Genomic DNA, 16,095 nt, shown 5'->3' on the forward strand with positions numbered 1-16,095 from the left:
CAATCCTTACAGTTTTTATTTTTAATTCTCATTTATTTTTTTTATATGTTTTCTCCATTATTTTTTTTCATTTTTTTTCTTCATTTTTTTTTCCATTTTTTTTCTCTATTTTTTTTTTCCATTTTTTTTTTTTTTTTTTTTTTTTTTTTTTTTTTTTTTTTTTTATTTCCCCTATTCATATGCATAAACCAGAATAACAATATTAAATTTTTAAAAAATTACCCTTCCTTTTTTATATATGCACACATTCTTAGTGTGATTATATGCAACACATATTTTATTTTTATTATTTTTTTTTTTTTATATGCTTTATTTACCAATAATAATCCTTTATTTTATAAAGTACTAACACTATGCGAGAAGGTGTGTACCTTTATACCCATATCATCAGTAGCGCTATGCGTTAAATGGTTAGAAGCACGTATGTATGTTTGCATGTACTAGCAGACGTATAGCCATTAAAACCACAAAAATAGCACGTTCATATGTATATGGTGTAAAATAGAGTAACCAATACCACCACAACTGCTATCACAGGTACTACCGTTTAACAGGACCGTGCTTAATTTGTTTTTAAAAATAACGCGACGCTAATAAAAGAGTGATTTCCACAAATGTTATAAGGTGTGGTACCCTCTCAATATATGTTTTCGTATTTGATGGTAATATATGTTCAGCGATATTTGTTCTACTAGGTAATGTTCGTTTTAATTAATATTTGTATATCTTTTCATGCTATTTCACCTTTCTCATACAAATAACACATGCTATTTTATTAATTATTATTTTATTCTTTGCAAGTACGTCATTTAGTAGTAATTCATTTTGATCATGAGTTAAATCTATGTGTTATACTTTTTGCCGCGCTCATAGAGCTATATGGTGTTTTCCCCTTACCAAGGGTAAACCCTTATGTATATTACATATATGGGTATTTTATATATATATATATATATATATATATATAAAAATATATGTATGTTTTTTTTTTTTTTTTTCTTTTTGCCTAATTATTTCATTAGAGAGTAGAAATCCCACATCATTTAGTCCCTACATATCAGTACCTATTTTGCAATAGTATATAAACGCTCCTTTTGAGTTGCCCATTTTAACCTCTTAAATCACCTCATATATGTAAAAAAAAAAAAAATAAGCAAATAAATAGCAACATATTTAGTGCATACATAAATATACATATATATCTCTATATATATATATGTACACTTTTTTTATCACAGTAGTAATATTATAATAGAAATTATTGCTCGAGAAAAACTGAATTTTTGTATTCCGTTATTTTTTTTCTTCTTTTTTCTTTATTTTTTGCTAAAAGCTATAAGTACTATTATGTTCCTAAATTTTTTTAAGAGGTGCAGCGAACATCTTTAAGGTTTGGAGGCCTAGTAGAAAAATAAGAAAAAAAAAATTGAAAAAAAATAATTCAAAATATTATGCACAATATTACGAAAAAGTTATGAACAATTACGAACAAAAGTATGATCAAATTTATGATCAAAATTATGATCAAAATTATGATCAAAATTATGATCAAAATTATGAACAATATTATGAACAATATTATGAACAATATTATGAACAATATTATGAACAATATTATAAGTACATATTGAAGAGAATTTCTCTTTGTTTTTTTTAAATACGGAGCAGCTTTTAAGAATAAAATTAAAGCAACTTTAACAGTTTGTCAGTTTTATGATTTGTCAGTTTTACAAACTACAAAATTTACAAGGTGCATATTTTTAGCAAGTTAAGAATAATCCATTCCTCAAAATGGGAAGAGTTATAAGAGGTAAACATTTTAACATATGTCGCAAGTGTTTATGAAAAGCAAGGGAATATGTATATTTTTTATTCGTTTGACTAAAATAAGGCCGCAAACGATCGAATGAACTGCATGTTGTATATAATGTACTTGCACATATATGCGAGCATACATACTTATACACGTATACATGTACAAGTGTGCACTGGCGTGTTATTTATATAGCTTCCTACCGTGTATTCGGTTCCGTTCAGTTATATACCTTGTAAGGACACGGGTATATCATTTCCCATTCGCATTTTCAATAATTTAATTTTGTCCTCCTTTTTCTTCTCATACATTTAGGTCAAAGAAAAGGTAGAGGATCCATCTTTCGATCACACAACCATCATAGAAAGGGAGCGGCAAAATTACGCCACTTAGATTTTTGTGAGAAAAAGGGATATATTAAAGGATTGATAAAAGATATTATACATGATCCTGGTAGAGGTGCACCATTAGCGAAAGTAATATTTAAAAGAACAGAGAAATATGGAAAAAAAGAAGAATTAATGGTAGCAACAGAAGGAATGTTTACGGGTCAATATATTTCATGTGGAACAAAAGCTCCATTATCAGTAGGTAATGTATTACCAATAGGAAAAATGCCAGAAGGTACTCTAATATGTAATTTAGAGCATAGAACTGGTAATAGGGGTACATTAGTAAAAGCATCTGGTTGTTATGCAACAGTAGTTGGTCAATCAGAAGATGGTAAGAAAACGAAAGTTCGTTTACCATCTGGTGCTAAAAAAACAATTGATGCTAGAGCAAGAGCAATGGTTGGTGTAGTAGGAGGAGGAGGACGTATTGATAAACCTATATTAAAAGCAGGAGTAGCACATCATAAATACAAAGTTAAAAGGAACTGCTGGCCAAAAGTTAGAGGTGTAGCTATGAACCCTGTTGATCACCCACATGGTGGTGGTAACCATCAACACATAGGTCATCCATCCACTGTATCAAGAAGTGCTCCTGCAGGACAAAAGGTTGGTTTGATTGCTGCCAGAAGAACGGGATTGTTAAGAGGTGCAAAGAAGACCAAGTTGGTCGGTAAAACGGAAGATTAGTCAACCTCTATTTAAGGGGGAAATGGAAGTAGCTAGGGGTGCTTGCGTATATAACATGTATATATATATATATATATATATATCGCGCACACTTTTATTGGGTGCACGTGCAGTTTTAATGGAAAAACGGACATGTAGAGTTAATGCGCGTGAAGGAGAATTATCTTTTTATTAATTTCCCATTTTTGTATTTTCTGCCCTATTCCCATGAATAACAGTTTTGCCTATATATTTATATCTCTGTACCTTTTTTTTTTTTTCATAATGCCCAATTTTATATAAATGCGCACATTGTGGAAGGATCTTACTTTATATATATGTATACGGGTATATATATATATACAAAAAACTCACCCATTATTTATTGAAATATTTAAAAAAGGAAATTATTTAATGCTATAAATTATTTTTGTTGTTGTGCTGCACATTTTCTTTGTTCAAATGTGGAAAAGAATAAGTAGTATTGTACATATATGGATAATGCATTACTGCAAGTAGGTTCTACTGGCAATTTTTTTGATTTTTGAAAAATTTAAAGTGAACCTTTCTGAATGGATAAATTTACCATCTTTTTACTACATATGTGATATCAGGTGCATATCCTTATTTGTTACATTGGATGTAACATAATTTTACGAATAGAAAGCAGATTCATCCCGCATACAGAGAAGCCTCTTTCGCTCTCTCTCTCTCTATATATATATATATGCTCGTTGACGTATGTGTATATGTACGGGAATGTTAAAATATTTGTTAAAATATATTAACAAATGATACCTTAATAATTTCCCATATCGCTATAAGAGAATAATGGTGTTTAGTATAACATATCAACAACTTTTTAAAAATCGTGATTAATTTATTAAAACTGAACATAGTATATACCACGCTATAATTGTATAAGAAATGAGAATAAGGGATGTTTTGTTTTGTTTTGTTTTGTTTTTTTTCTAGCGCTTTCTAGTCAATTGTTTATAATCTTACCATTTTTCAATAAATATTCGAATTTGGTACATTTATTATCTTCAAAAGGATTAAAAAAAAGAGAAAAAGAAGGTAAAATAATAAATATTTTCAACAAATTATAAATAAAAATTATGAAAGAGCAAAATATAATATATTTTTATAGTAATTATTTAATACAAGCTTAGGAGTTTTTATAAAAAAATACAAAAAATATTTTGCATGTGTTAAATTTTCCTCTTTGTTAAAATAATTTCCTTATACATTTTAGGATCATATAAGATAGGTGTAAATGTCCCTGTAATATTTTTCTTCTACCCGGCAGTCATAAATTTCAGTGGATATTTATACGCGCACACATACATATACATGCAAACGTACATACTTATACATGCAAACGTACATACATATACATGCAAACATACATACATATACATGCAAACATACATACATATACATGCAAACATACATACATATACATGCAAACATACATACATATACATGCAAACATACATACATATACATGCATACATACATACATACATACATAAATGCACATTTTTATTTTACAGAGTATGCACAATTTAAAATTTTAACAAAGTATAACTAAAAGATGCGCTATGCGAACCTTCCGTGGGAAAATTGTAAATAGCCACACACACATACCCTTATGTATATATATATATATACATACTAACATATTTTTGTATATAGTAACATGTGCGTATTCCCCGTTTGCTAATCTATGAATTATGTACAAATTTACGGCTAAATGCCTTTCCAATTTCTTTCTTTTCATCAAATTAGGAATAATAATATTTTTAAGGGCGGCTTTACATAATTTTATTTAAAAAGGGGTTATTAAATCTTTTTCTTTTTTTTTTTTTCCCCCTCACAAATGCGCGTAAAATAGTAATTTACACATAAAATGTGGGAAAAAAAAAAAAAAAATTTATTTTACAATTTTGCATGAACAGTTCAGATCGAATGTGACGACAATAAATAACAATGGCTAGTAAAGATGATAATAACGTGAACTCAAGTTTACATAAGAAATTTGTATCATCCCTTTTTAGGTAGAGGAGTTAACTTGAATTGTTCTATTTATTTTTTCAAGTTACATGTTTTTAAAAGTTTACTACTTTTGCTTTTTATTTTTAACAGTAGTTTTGATGCACATCTGAGTTTACGTAAAAAGAAAATAACGATATGGAAAAAAAAAAAAAAAAAAAAATACATAATATTACATGTATATATATATATGTATATATATATATATGTATACATCTATTAGTTTATTTTCCCAAACTAAGTGTTAAGCTATTTATTGAAATTGGATTTCTTTTTGTTCAAATATACAAACATAAATATATTTTATACTTACATATAAACATACATATAAGTATATATATATTTTTTTCCTTATAACATTTTAAATGTGTACACGTATGCATACGCCAAACTTTTGCAAAACGCATTTTTCTTTTTCTTTTTCTTTCAAATGAGAGTTTCTCAAAAGAATGCTGACATACGTGTAACATTTTTTATTATTTTTTATTTCAAATTATATATTTTTTTTTTTTTAACTTACATGCACACGAAAGCAAAATCACTTTTTCAAAGTAGGCTAAGTTCTTTACACTTTTTTTTTTTTTTTTTTTTTTTCAACTTCGAAAAGTGAATATATTATCAGAAAGGAGCCATACGCACATATATATATGTTGATATATACCATATAATACATCATGCATACACATATATATGATATTTAATAGTTTTTTGCTTAATCCTTTATATTTATTGTTTTTACTTCATCTATTTTATTTTATTATATATATTTTTTTTCTTTAAGTAAACATTTCCTAGTATGAATATCTCATCGTTATATTTCGTGGTAAAATGAATAGAATAAAGCGTCAATTAAGTACTTTAACGAATTTCTTTTTTGTTTTTTTGTTTTTTTTTTTATTCTTTTTTGTAACAATTTCTTTTTTCTAATATTTGCACTGTAGCATTAGTTATATATGTATATATATATATATACGTGTATATATATAATATATATATATATAAATACGTAAAATATTCACTGTTTTTTTTCCTTTTTTTTTTTTTTTTTTTTTAGTCATGTTTCATGAATTGTATATGTTACATAATTTAAGAAAAAAAAGAAAGACAAAAATAAAAAAAACAAAAAAAGATGAAAAAAAAAAAAAAAGAAAAAATCTTAAGATACCAAGATATATATATACATATATTATCAAGTTTATTTTTATAAAATTTATCACAAGTTGCTTTTTTTTTTTTATATTTTTATTTTGTATTTTTGAATGAAAGTATATTTTCTTTTTAGTGCATAATCATGAACAAGAAAAAAATTGTTTATAAGTGGTAGATGCTATCCTTGTATAATACTACACATCGATCAGTATACATACCTTTGGGTAGATATATGGAAATTTACATGTGTAATGGAAACAAACCTGTATAAATATATAAGTATTTATGTGTAAAAAAAATATTTATTTATTCATGCGCATGACTGTACATATATGCATCATAACAGTGATAATAAAACATTGAAATGTACACACACAAAAACGGAAATTATTCTGTTATAAGGAAAAATAAAACTGATATTTCGCTGAAAAAAAAAAAAAAAATGAAGACCATATTTGTGTGACATTTTAATTATACATATAATATTATATATGCGTATGTACGTGTATATATATACATATATACATATATACGTATGTATGTATTTTTTTTTTTTTTTTATTTGCAAGTATGCCATATGTGATTATTTTGGAAAATATAAAATTAAATATTTGAGTTGTATTTTTCATTTGTTTTTACACCAGTGATTTTGTATTTTACACACATTAAAAATTCTTAAATTTTATATCCCATTGTACTTTCACATAATTATATATGTTTGACTTGTACATGTACTTCTCTTTTTTTGTGTTCAAAAAAAATAAGTATATATGTTAAAAAAAAAAAAAAATGTGTAAACATTCTTTTTTTTTTTTTTTTTTTTTTTTTTTTTTTACACTAATAAAATTATGCTACAAAATGTTTTTCACATATTCTGCTTCTATTAGTATGAAATGTTACATATTTTACATTAACATAAGCAAATGAAAAATTAAGACAAGTATTATCGATTTTTGTGTTTGTACAAGTACTTTTATTACATATATATGCATATATATATACGTATGTGTTTATATAAAAGTTTTATTCATATCTTAATTTTTAATTTCTTGCACGGAAAATTATTTAAGTAGCATAAGAACAATCCAATAAATATGTTTACAATACGTGCAATTATTTTTTATTGTTTTTGAAAAATAAGGCAATTGTTTTAATTAACATGAAAGGTTGTATGAGGTTCCATAAAAGTAAAAAATAAACACAAACATACATGAACACGTGTACATATTTATGTATGTATATATTTTTGTGCATATATATATATATATATATATATATATACACGCATATGTGTAAATACATATAACAATTAAAGTTGTAATATACTAATTTTAATACTTTCACATACTTGCATTCTGCACTCTGCATTTTGCATTTTTTTTTTTAATGATTATAATGCAGAAATAAAAGAATATAGAAAAATGAAAAGATAAATAATTGTTTTATTTATCTTCATTATAGAGCAATAAATGTGTACATTTGCGTAAATTTATCTGTGTTCGCATATGTATACGTATACATATGCATATATTTACATATGCATACATTTACATATGCATGTATGTACATAAGCATATATATACATATACTTACATTTATGTGCTGCATCCTTAAGGTGCTAGCGAAATGTTTGTTTACATCAAATTGTAACGTTTTAACTTATTCATATTGAACGATGGGGAAATGTTACAATACGAATAAATAATTATTTTAAGAAATAAAAAAAAATTATGTAAATATAATAGATATATCATATGCTGTATTTTTGAAATTAATATTTTATTACGTAAGTATAAACGATGCTTTATATTTGTATGTGTTCATAGACGTGCACACGAATATGCTTACGTGTACAGGTATGCATACATACAAACGTACACATAGGTGTATATATATATATAAGTACATACTCTTGAGTAGCTCATACGCACAGTTATGTCTTTTATTATATTTATTTTTTTTTTGTGACTTGAAATATTAAAAAAAAAAAAATAATAATTAGATTTTTTCAGACATATTAGTTCAACATTGAAAAATTTTAAAATTGTGTTAAATTGTACAGAATTATGTGAGTCTTTTTTTTTTTTTTTTTTTTTTTTTTTTTTTTTTTTTTTTTTTTTTTTTTTTTTTTTTTTGTTAGTTTTATTTGGATTATTAAATGATTGCTTCTTTTTCTTTTTTATGTTCATTATTGTTAATTTTCTATTTAGCAAAGTTTTTTTCCCCTCCACTTCTCCCATACCTTTTATTAGTTTATTTATTATAAGTGATTATGATTTAGTAGCATATAATTTATTGATATACAAGTTTAGTGATATACGATTTAGTACATGTGTTTTAGTGTTACTTGAATTTTTTATTTCTCTTATTTTTTCTTTTCTTTTTATTTTGTTTACAGTAAAATTATGTATATACCTAAATATTTCCATACAAATGAACTATATCTTTTTAGTACTCTTCGTTTACACATGTAGTAAGTGTTATAACACAAATATTTGTTTACATATGTTTAGTATGCGTCATTTTTTAGAACAAGTGCTTCTAAAATTTTTTTCGTGTACACATATATGTATATGTAGGTAGATATGTACCGGAGTAAGGCGTATTGTGAATGCACTTTTTTTTTTTTTTTTTACGTTGAGGAAAAGAGATTTTTTATTTTTTAACAGATATATATATATATAAAAAGAAAAAAAAAAGAATAAAAGAGATAAAAAAAAGACGAAAAAAAAGAGTCTGAGTTAGTTTTGTATTTGAACCCCTTTTTCATTTACTTGTATGTAAGTATTTATTTATGTGTACATGTAGACAATGCAGTTAAGAGTAAATTATGTTAAGTTTTACCTACATAGAGAGGAAAAAAAGAGAGATTATTTTTTTATGGTATATAAATTATTCTAAATATACTAATTTATCATTTTCTCTTTTTTACTATTTCGCCTTTCTCCCCTTTTTTTTTTTTTTTGAATTGTGATTTGTGCTATATTAGTATGTACGTACGAGATGTTATTCATAAATATATATATATATATATATATATATATATATGGTTATAGAAGCAATATATTTTAGTCATTTAAATGAGTTTTTTCCTTTTTGTTAATATTGCATATTCTTAGCTTGAAAACTAAGGTTTTTCTTTTACCTTCTTTTTTTTTATCGTTTTTGCTATTTTTTTTTTTTTTTTTTTTTGCCCTTTTTGTTGAGTGAATATAATGGAATTAGACGAAGAAGGCTGTCCAGAGAACACAAATAGCAGGACAGACCAGGAAGATGAGGAGGACGAAGCTACAAACATATATAACAACATGAATTATGCAAATGATAGTTTTGCAATAAACAATTCAAATAGTGGTGGAATAAAAATAGGAATAAATAAAAAAGACTATGATATATATATTAGTCAACTAAAAGATAAGAATACAAAACATTTAATTAAGAATAAAACAAAACAGACAAAAAAGTATAGTACTAGTAAAGATAATGATATACAGTCAATTTACTACGAAATGAAAATATTAGATGTTAAGACCCAGGATTATGAACAATATGAAAACGGTAATCATAAAGATATAAGTAACAATAAAGAAAATGATTTTGACAATTATAGTAATTTGTGTAAGTTAAAGAATAATTTACATTTAAATGAACATATTTTGTTAGAACAGAACGTGGATGATCATTCAAGCAGCATGGGGAATACGAACACTGTATGTCTAGCGGACAAACAAAGTAAGTTCACTAGTCAGAGGGGCGTTCATCAAGATTTATGCGATGATATGCAACACGATATGCACTACAATTTTGACCACTATTTAGAGGATAAAGAAATAGACTCCTTTGACAGAACAGCATATGATGAAAATTATGATCAAGCTAATTTTTACAAAATTGGAGAGTCGACAAATTTTGAAGAAAACAATTTCATTGATGTTAATTCAAATAATGTGAACACGAATGAGAATGAAGAACTTACATATTTTAACCCAGTCGATGCAAATAGTGATGCAACCGCAGTGGACAGAGGAAATTCGAAAATGCATATCAGTAGCAACAATGATAAGGATACAAATAGTAGGACTATCAATATGCTATACAATGACAAAGAATGTGATATACAGAACAACATGCGTAATTTGAGTTATGTAAGCGCGTCTCTTACAAATAGAAATTTATTCTTCAATTTAAGGAAGAAGGACTGCGAAATGAATACCTTAAACGATAATGATCATGTTAATGTAAATTTTGATAACATGGAACATTTAAATAAATCTCAATTTCTTCCAGACACATATAGTCTTTTAAATAATACACAACTCGCTAATAGAGTAAGCACCTTTTGTAATAATATACAGAAAGAAGAAACTAGAGGAGAATATTGTGCTAATAATGAAGGTTCGACGAATGCAACATACGAAATAAGAGAGGATAATTATGACGAGCGGTATACTTCTAGTAGTGTAATCCATGAGGAAGAGAAGAAGGATGAGTATAAGCATGTGGATGTAGAAAAAATCGAACATCAAACTGCTTCTAACATATTTCGTAAACATAATGTACCGTTAAATGAAACTTCACATAAGAATAAGGATTATGAAAATGGTGAAATGATTATAAAATTAAGTGAATGTAGTAGGAATAACACTAGTGAAAAGATTAGCAAAAAAAGAAAAAGAAGAATTGATAAACTACGGTTAAGTGAGGAACAAAATAAGAAAGTTCTTTGCAGAGATAAAGAAGAGGATGTGGATATAAAGGACCATTCCCCATTTGATGGACCGTGTGAGGGTATAGCCAGTACCCAGAATCATAAAGAAATAAATCAAAATGATAATGATTTGGTTAGTAGCAGTATGGGAAGTAGCACTATGCCTAGTAGCACCATGGACAGTGTAACCAATCAACAGGGAAGCATTTTCCAAAATAGCATTAATGCGGAAGAAGAGAACATTTCTTATACCAGTGACAGTAAGGACGAACAAATGGGAAATAAATATGAGCATACTATATTATACAAAGAGGAAAAAGTTGGCTTTGCTTATGTATCTGATGTGGACTCGAAAAAAGGAAGCAGGCGAAATATGAAGAAAAATAAAATGAGTCCAAATAAAAATGGTGAACATAATAATGAAGAGAATGACGAGGAAAATTATGATAAAAATGAAAACGTGAAATACATCAATGAGGAGGATGTACAGGTAAACACTAGCTCTTCTGCTGTTCGTGAAGAGATTACAAATGAGCTATTTAATCGAAATGAGGATAATAAAGACATGGACATAAAAGGAAATGGTAGCAAAGGAAGTGCTAACGAAAAGTACAATAAGCGACCGTTAAGAAAAGCTGCAAAGAAATGTATTACTCTGTGGTCAGAGGAACTAAAAAAAAAATCAGAAAAGAGTCATACTTTTGTGGACAGAGCGAAGGGTGTGGGGGATTATAAAAAAGAGGAGAGGTTGCTAAAAAGGAAGGAAAAGGAGAAGGACATGAAGCAAGCAAAAAGTGGGCAATCGAACGAGCGAAGTGATAATAATGATGCACAAGTGAGAGACCAAGCAAATGATCATACAACAGACAGCGCAGGAGGCTGCGAAAAAAAGTCAAATCCTGGTAATCACGATGAGTTAAAAAATTATGAACAAGGTAAGGAAAGGGAGTTTACCAGTTATACATCGAATATGTATCATATGAATAACAATAAAGAGACAGAAACTAATGAGGAAAAAAAGAAAAAGGAGAATACATCTTCCTCGTCTTCACCAAATATATCATCTTTACCACGGTCAGGCTCCTCAACATTGCCATCATCAATATGTGGAGATAATAATATACCAATATTATTTAATGAAAAAATGGATGAGAGGGAAATGTTCAAATATCTTGACTTGTTAAGGCATTTACCAAGTAAAAAAGGTGGAGCACAATATAAATTACACAAAGCTATTCTTACAGAGGAAATGGTGAAGAGAGCAAAAAAATTTCCTCTTGTCCAAGGGGTATATTTTGATAGATACCAACAAAGGTGGAGTGTTAATTGGAATGAAGATGGCAAAAGAGTAGCTAAATATTTTCCTATTAAATTATTTGGGTTTGATTATGCTCGTAGATTAGCTATATATTGTAAAAATTATCAAAAAATACCAGAAGAAGCTTTAATTTTTGAACAGGCCTATAGAGCTAATCAGCAAAATAATAAAGTAAAAAATGATAGCATTCATAATAGTAACACGAATAATAATAAACTCAAGAGAGGTAACAAAAAGAATGTTAAAAGGAGAAATTCTAGCAAAAGTGGGGATAGGAATGAAGATGACAGTTATAAAGAACTATGTAGTAAAAAGAGAAAAAATATTAGCACTTACCAAAACGACGAGAGTAGTTGCACAAACTTGAACGATGAGAATGAATACAATGACAACTATACTAAAATTCCAGGAAATATTACTTCATATTCTTCAAATAATTATTCTATGTTGAACAATTCTTCTTGTTATATTCGTGAGAATGTGGCTAATTTTTTCAATGAATATGATAACAGCCTGAACAAGTCAGAAAATATCACTAAAAGAGTGAAAATCGACAAAAGTGGGGAAATAAATGATTCCATCAAATTAGATAGCCTTGTGTCGAATAATCCAGAAATTGGGATGTGCATAGAACAAAAGGAGGGCATAACGTATTTTAAAAATTATCAGGTATGCGAACGTGAAGTTGTAGGTGAAGATATGGTTAATGATATAGGTGAGGTAAAATGCCCATGCGACTCAGATGGTCTAAAGGGTAATATAATACGTAGTGGAAATTTTGACGAAGACAGTAATACACCCTGCAACGAAGCAAGTGCATTATGTTTGAAGCAGAAATTCAACACGTATAACTCATATGTTACTGTGTCCGATGGAAGGAGTAATAATAGGAATGCCGATAGGATGGACCAGTCCATGCACAATGTGTACAGTGTAGATATGGAATTGGGGCTTCAATGTACGAGTAATGATAGCGGAAGGGCGGTAAATGGATATGTAGTTAACGGTGATACAGTTAATTTAAACTCTACAGCTAACGACGAGTCGCATAATGACTCGGTCGAAAAATACTCTAATGTGGTATGCAATGTGAACGGTGCGAAGAATAGCACTAGTAGTGTGAATAGTGGCAGTAGAGGTAGTTTGAACTCTTACGAAGATTCACAGAATGAAAAGCGCGTGACTGCTGACTTGATGCAGGAAGTAAACTCAGATGAATGCTATTCGGAGCTAGAAAATGGAACCAAAAAAAAAAAAAAAAGGAAGCAGTCAAAAGAATCGAAGCATTCGAGTAAAAGAGTAAATTTAATATGCGCTTCTACAGGAACGTTATCCCTTAAATCCTCTGCTTCCTACATATCGTCTACTTCTTCCTGTTTGAAGAATACGGAAAATTTATCATCGAATGAGGTAAATTATGATAATAAGGATAATACTACATACGATATCAAGGATTTGAGAAAATGTAAAAAGAGCCAAGTATTAAATAAGTGTAATGATAACATAGATATCAGTCTGAGTTACGAAATGAAGAAAAAGAGAAAGCATTTATTAGAACAGTATCATGAATATGTCAATGATGTGAACACAGTAGTGAATAAGGAATATAGTATACATAATGACAATAATAATAACGTGATAGATAAAAATGTTGACAATAATGAAAGTATTACTATTGACCCGCAAAATAATTCCAGTGTAAAGAATGAAAATGATAAAGATCCTTGCAAGAAGTTGGAGGATATAAAAAACATGAATAAGTATAGCGATACAGTAAATTCTTCGTATAAAACTATTAGTGTTAGTAATAATAAACACATGAATAATATAATTGAAAAAAGTGGAATTAAAAAACTGGAGATGAACATAAATGAAGGTATAAATAAAGAAATTCAAGATAGCAATGTGGATGATATTAATTCAAGAATAGTAGGTGTTCACTATGACAGAAAACAATATAGATGGAAAGCGACATGGTATACGTCTCATGGGAGAAGATGTGCAAAATATTATCCGATAAAACAGTACGGTTATTTAGAAGCAAAAAAAATGGCCATAGAGTGTAGGAAGGCGTATAACATGTACAAGAAGCTGAAGAGGAACACAGACAGCAACGACAGTAGTGCCCCGATTAGCACTACTAGCGGTATTAACGGTATTAGCGGAATTAGCAACATTAGGGGTACTAGTGGTAGCACGAACAATAGTAACCTAAACAACGGATGCAACAAAAGCAGCTGTAACGAAATCAACTGTGACATAAACTTTGAGAACTCTATTTTTCCGAGGGAATACTACATAACCCTATTTGAGAACGATGAGAAAAAAGACGGCTATTACTGGGAGAACAAAAAAAGTAAAAAGAATAGTAAGAAAAGCGCTTGCTTAGATAACAACGAAAAGCAGAGGAGGCATTACAACGAAGCATTGAAAAAAATTAATAATATTAAACTCAAAGAAGGTAATGATGGAACCGAGGATGTAAGTAACAAAAGAGACATGAACAAGTTTATTACTGGTTCAACGCATTGTAACATAGAAAACAATGCGAATAATCAAGCTCCTGTGGAGGTATTTATACCAGTCACAGAAAATGTTACATGTACTTCTGCTGCTAATGCTACAAAAGAAACTTCAACACTAGCTGCTTCCAACAGTAGATACAATAATGAAAACACAGAAAGTACTTCAACATCTTATGAATATGATCATCAAACAGGGACATTCACAAATTCCTTTTGTAATAATTTATTAAATAATAATGATATGGAAGCGCATAATGACTGTTCGGCGAAAAATACGTCCTCCCTTTTATCATTGTATTACTTGTCAGAAAATATTTTAAAATTTCAAAAAGGAACTATTAAATGTATTTTGCAAGATTTAAGAGATAACTGTTTATCAAATTTAGCATATGAGTTAAAAAATATTACATTTCAAGAATATTATATGGCTATTCATTATTTAAATAGATATGTAGATGACTCCAATTGTTATGATGATATATTTTTTCTACTAAAAATTTTAGCAAAGAATTTAGAAATAAGGAAAATACCAAGTCTATATAATGAAGAAGAACAGAAGGAGTTTTTAAACTCTCTGACTATTATAACGAAACAGATGAAAAATAGTTATGCTTATTTTACGTCCACTAGTAATATTATGAGTTCAGGGGAGCCTGACAGATTTTCATCTCTAATATTTCAGTAAGTTCTGCATTATTTGAGGAATTTTTGCACAGGGTTAGAAGTAGCCTTTTCGGATTACTTGGTGATACGTTACCTGCTGCTGCGCGTGCGCAAAACGGACATATATATGTGTATATATATATATATATATATATATATATATATATATGTATTTGCGAGTATTTATATGTGTACGTGTTTATGAAGGTATTTACATATGAATGCGCTTGGGCGTAGGCAGAAAAACGCTTCTTTCGCGCAACAGTGTTAGTCTAATTTGCACTTTTTTTTTTTTCTTTTTTTTTTTTTTTTAACAAATTTGATATTTTTATATAATTCTTTACGTAATGAAATAAATTATTTTAAGGCATAACTTCAAAGCTAAATAATTATTTCATTTTATATTTATTCGTTGCTTGTGTGCATTTACCTGTATTTATTCGCACATTTATTCAAGTTAAATTTATATTATACTGCTGTCACCTTTCTGTATATCCATATGAAACTATCAAGAATGAAGCAAGTTTCTTCCAAATTTGAAAAAATTGCCTTTTTTAATTCTCAAAGAGTGTATGTTAAGCATTTCATTTGGCTCATTGCTATTTTGTCATAATTCACAAATACTACGTATATATCTGCTTATTTATACCCAAGCAATATATACACACCTATTACCAAACTTCATAAGATAAAAAATTAAACCGATTAATCAAAATTAGACAAGTTCCCCGCGTATCTATCAATTGTTCCAGGATAATATAAAACTTTTATGCACTACTGTAATGTGCAACTCGCAGGAAATCCTT

At 28.0% G+C, this 16,095-nt stretch overlaps 2 protein-coding genes across 2 annotated transcripts; both read left to right on the forward strand.

Moving 5' to 3' along the window:
- Nucleotides 1-1,474: 1,474 nt before the first annotated feature.
- On the forward strand, nt 1,475-2,892 carry MKS88_003226 (60S ribosomal protein L2; the record flags this gene model as incomplete). The annotated part of the gene is made up of 3 exons (XM_067216300.1): nt 1,475-1,620; nt 2,038-2,060; nt 2,129-2,892. The coding sequence occupies 3 exons, from the start codon at nt 1,475-1,477 to the stop codon at nt 2,890-2,892; spliced, it is 933 nt and encodes a 310-aa protein (XP_067072960.1).
- A 6,398-nt stretch (nt 2,893-9,290) lies between these two features.
- MKS88_003227 (AP2 domain transcription factor AP2-O2) lies at nt 9,291-15,311 on the forward strand (the record flags this gene model as incomplete). The annotated part of the gene is made up of 1 exon (XM_067216301.1): nt 9,291-15,311. The coding sequence occupies one exon, from the start codon at nt 9,291-9,293 to the stop codon at nt 15,309-15,311; it is 6,021 nt and encodes a 2,006-aa protein (XP_067072961.1).
- Between the last annotated feature and the right edge of the window lie 784 nt (nt 15,312-16,095).

Source organism: Plasmodium brasilianum, chromosome 10 (assembly GCF_023973825.1).
Source record: "Plasmodium brasilianum strain Bolivian I chromosome 10, whole genome shotgun sequence".
Taxonomy (NCBI): Eukaryota; Apicomplexa; class Aconoidasida; order Haemosporida; family Plasmodiidae; genus Plasmodium; species Plasmodium brasilianum.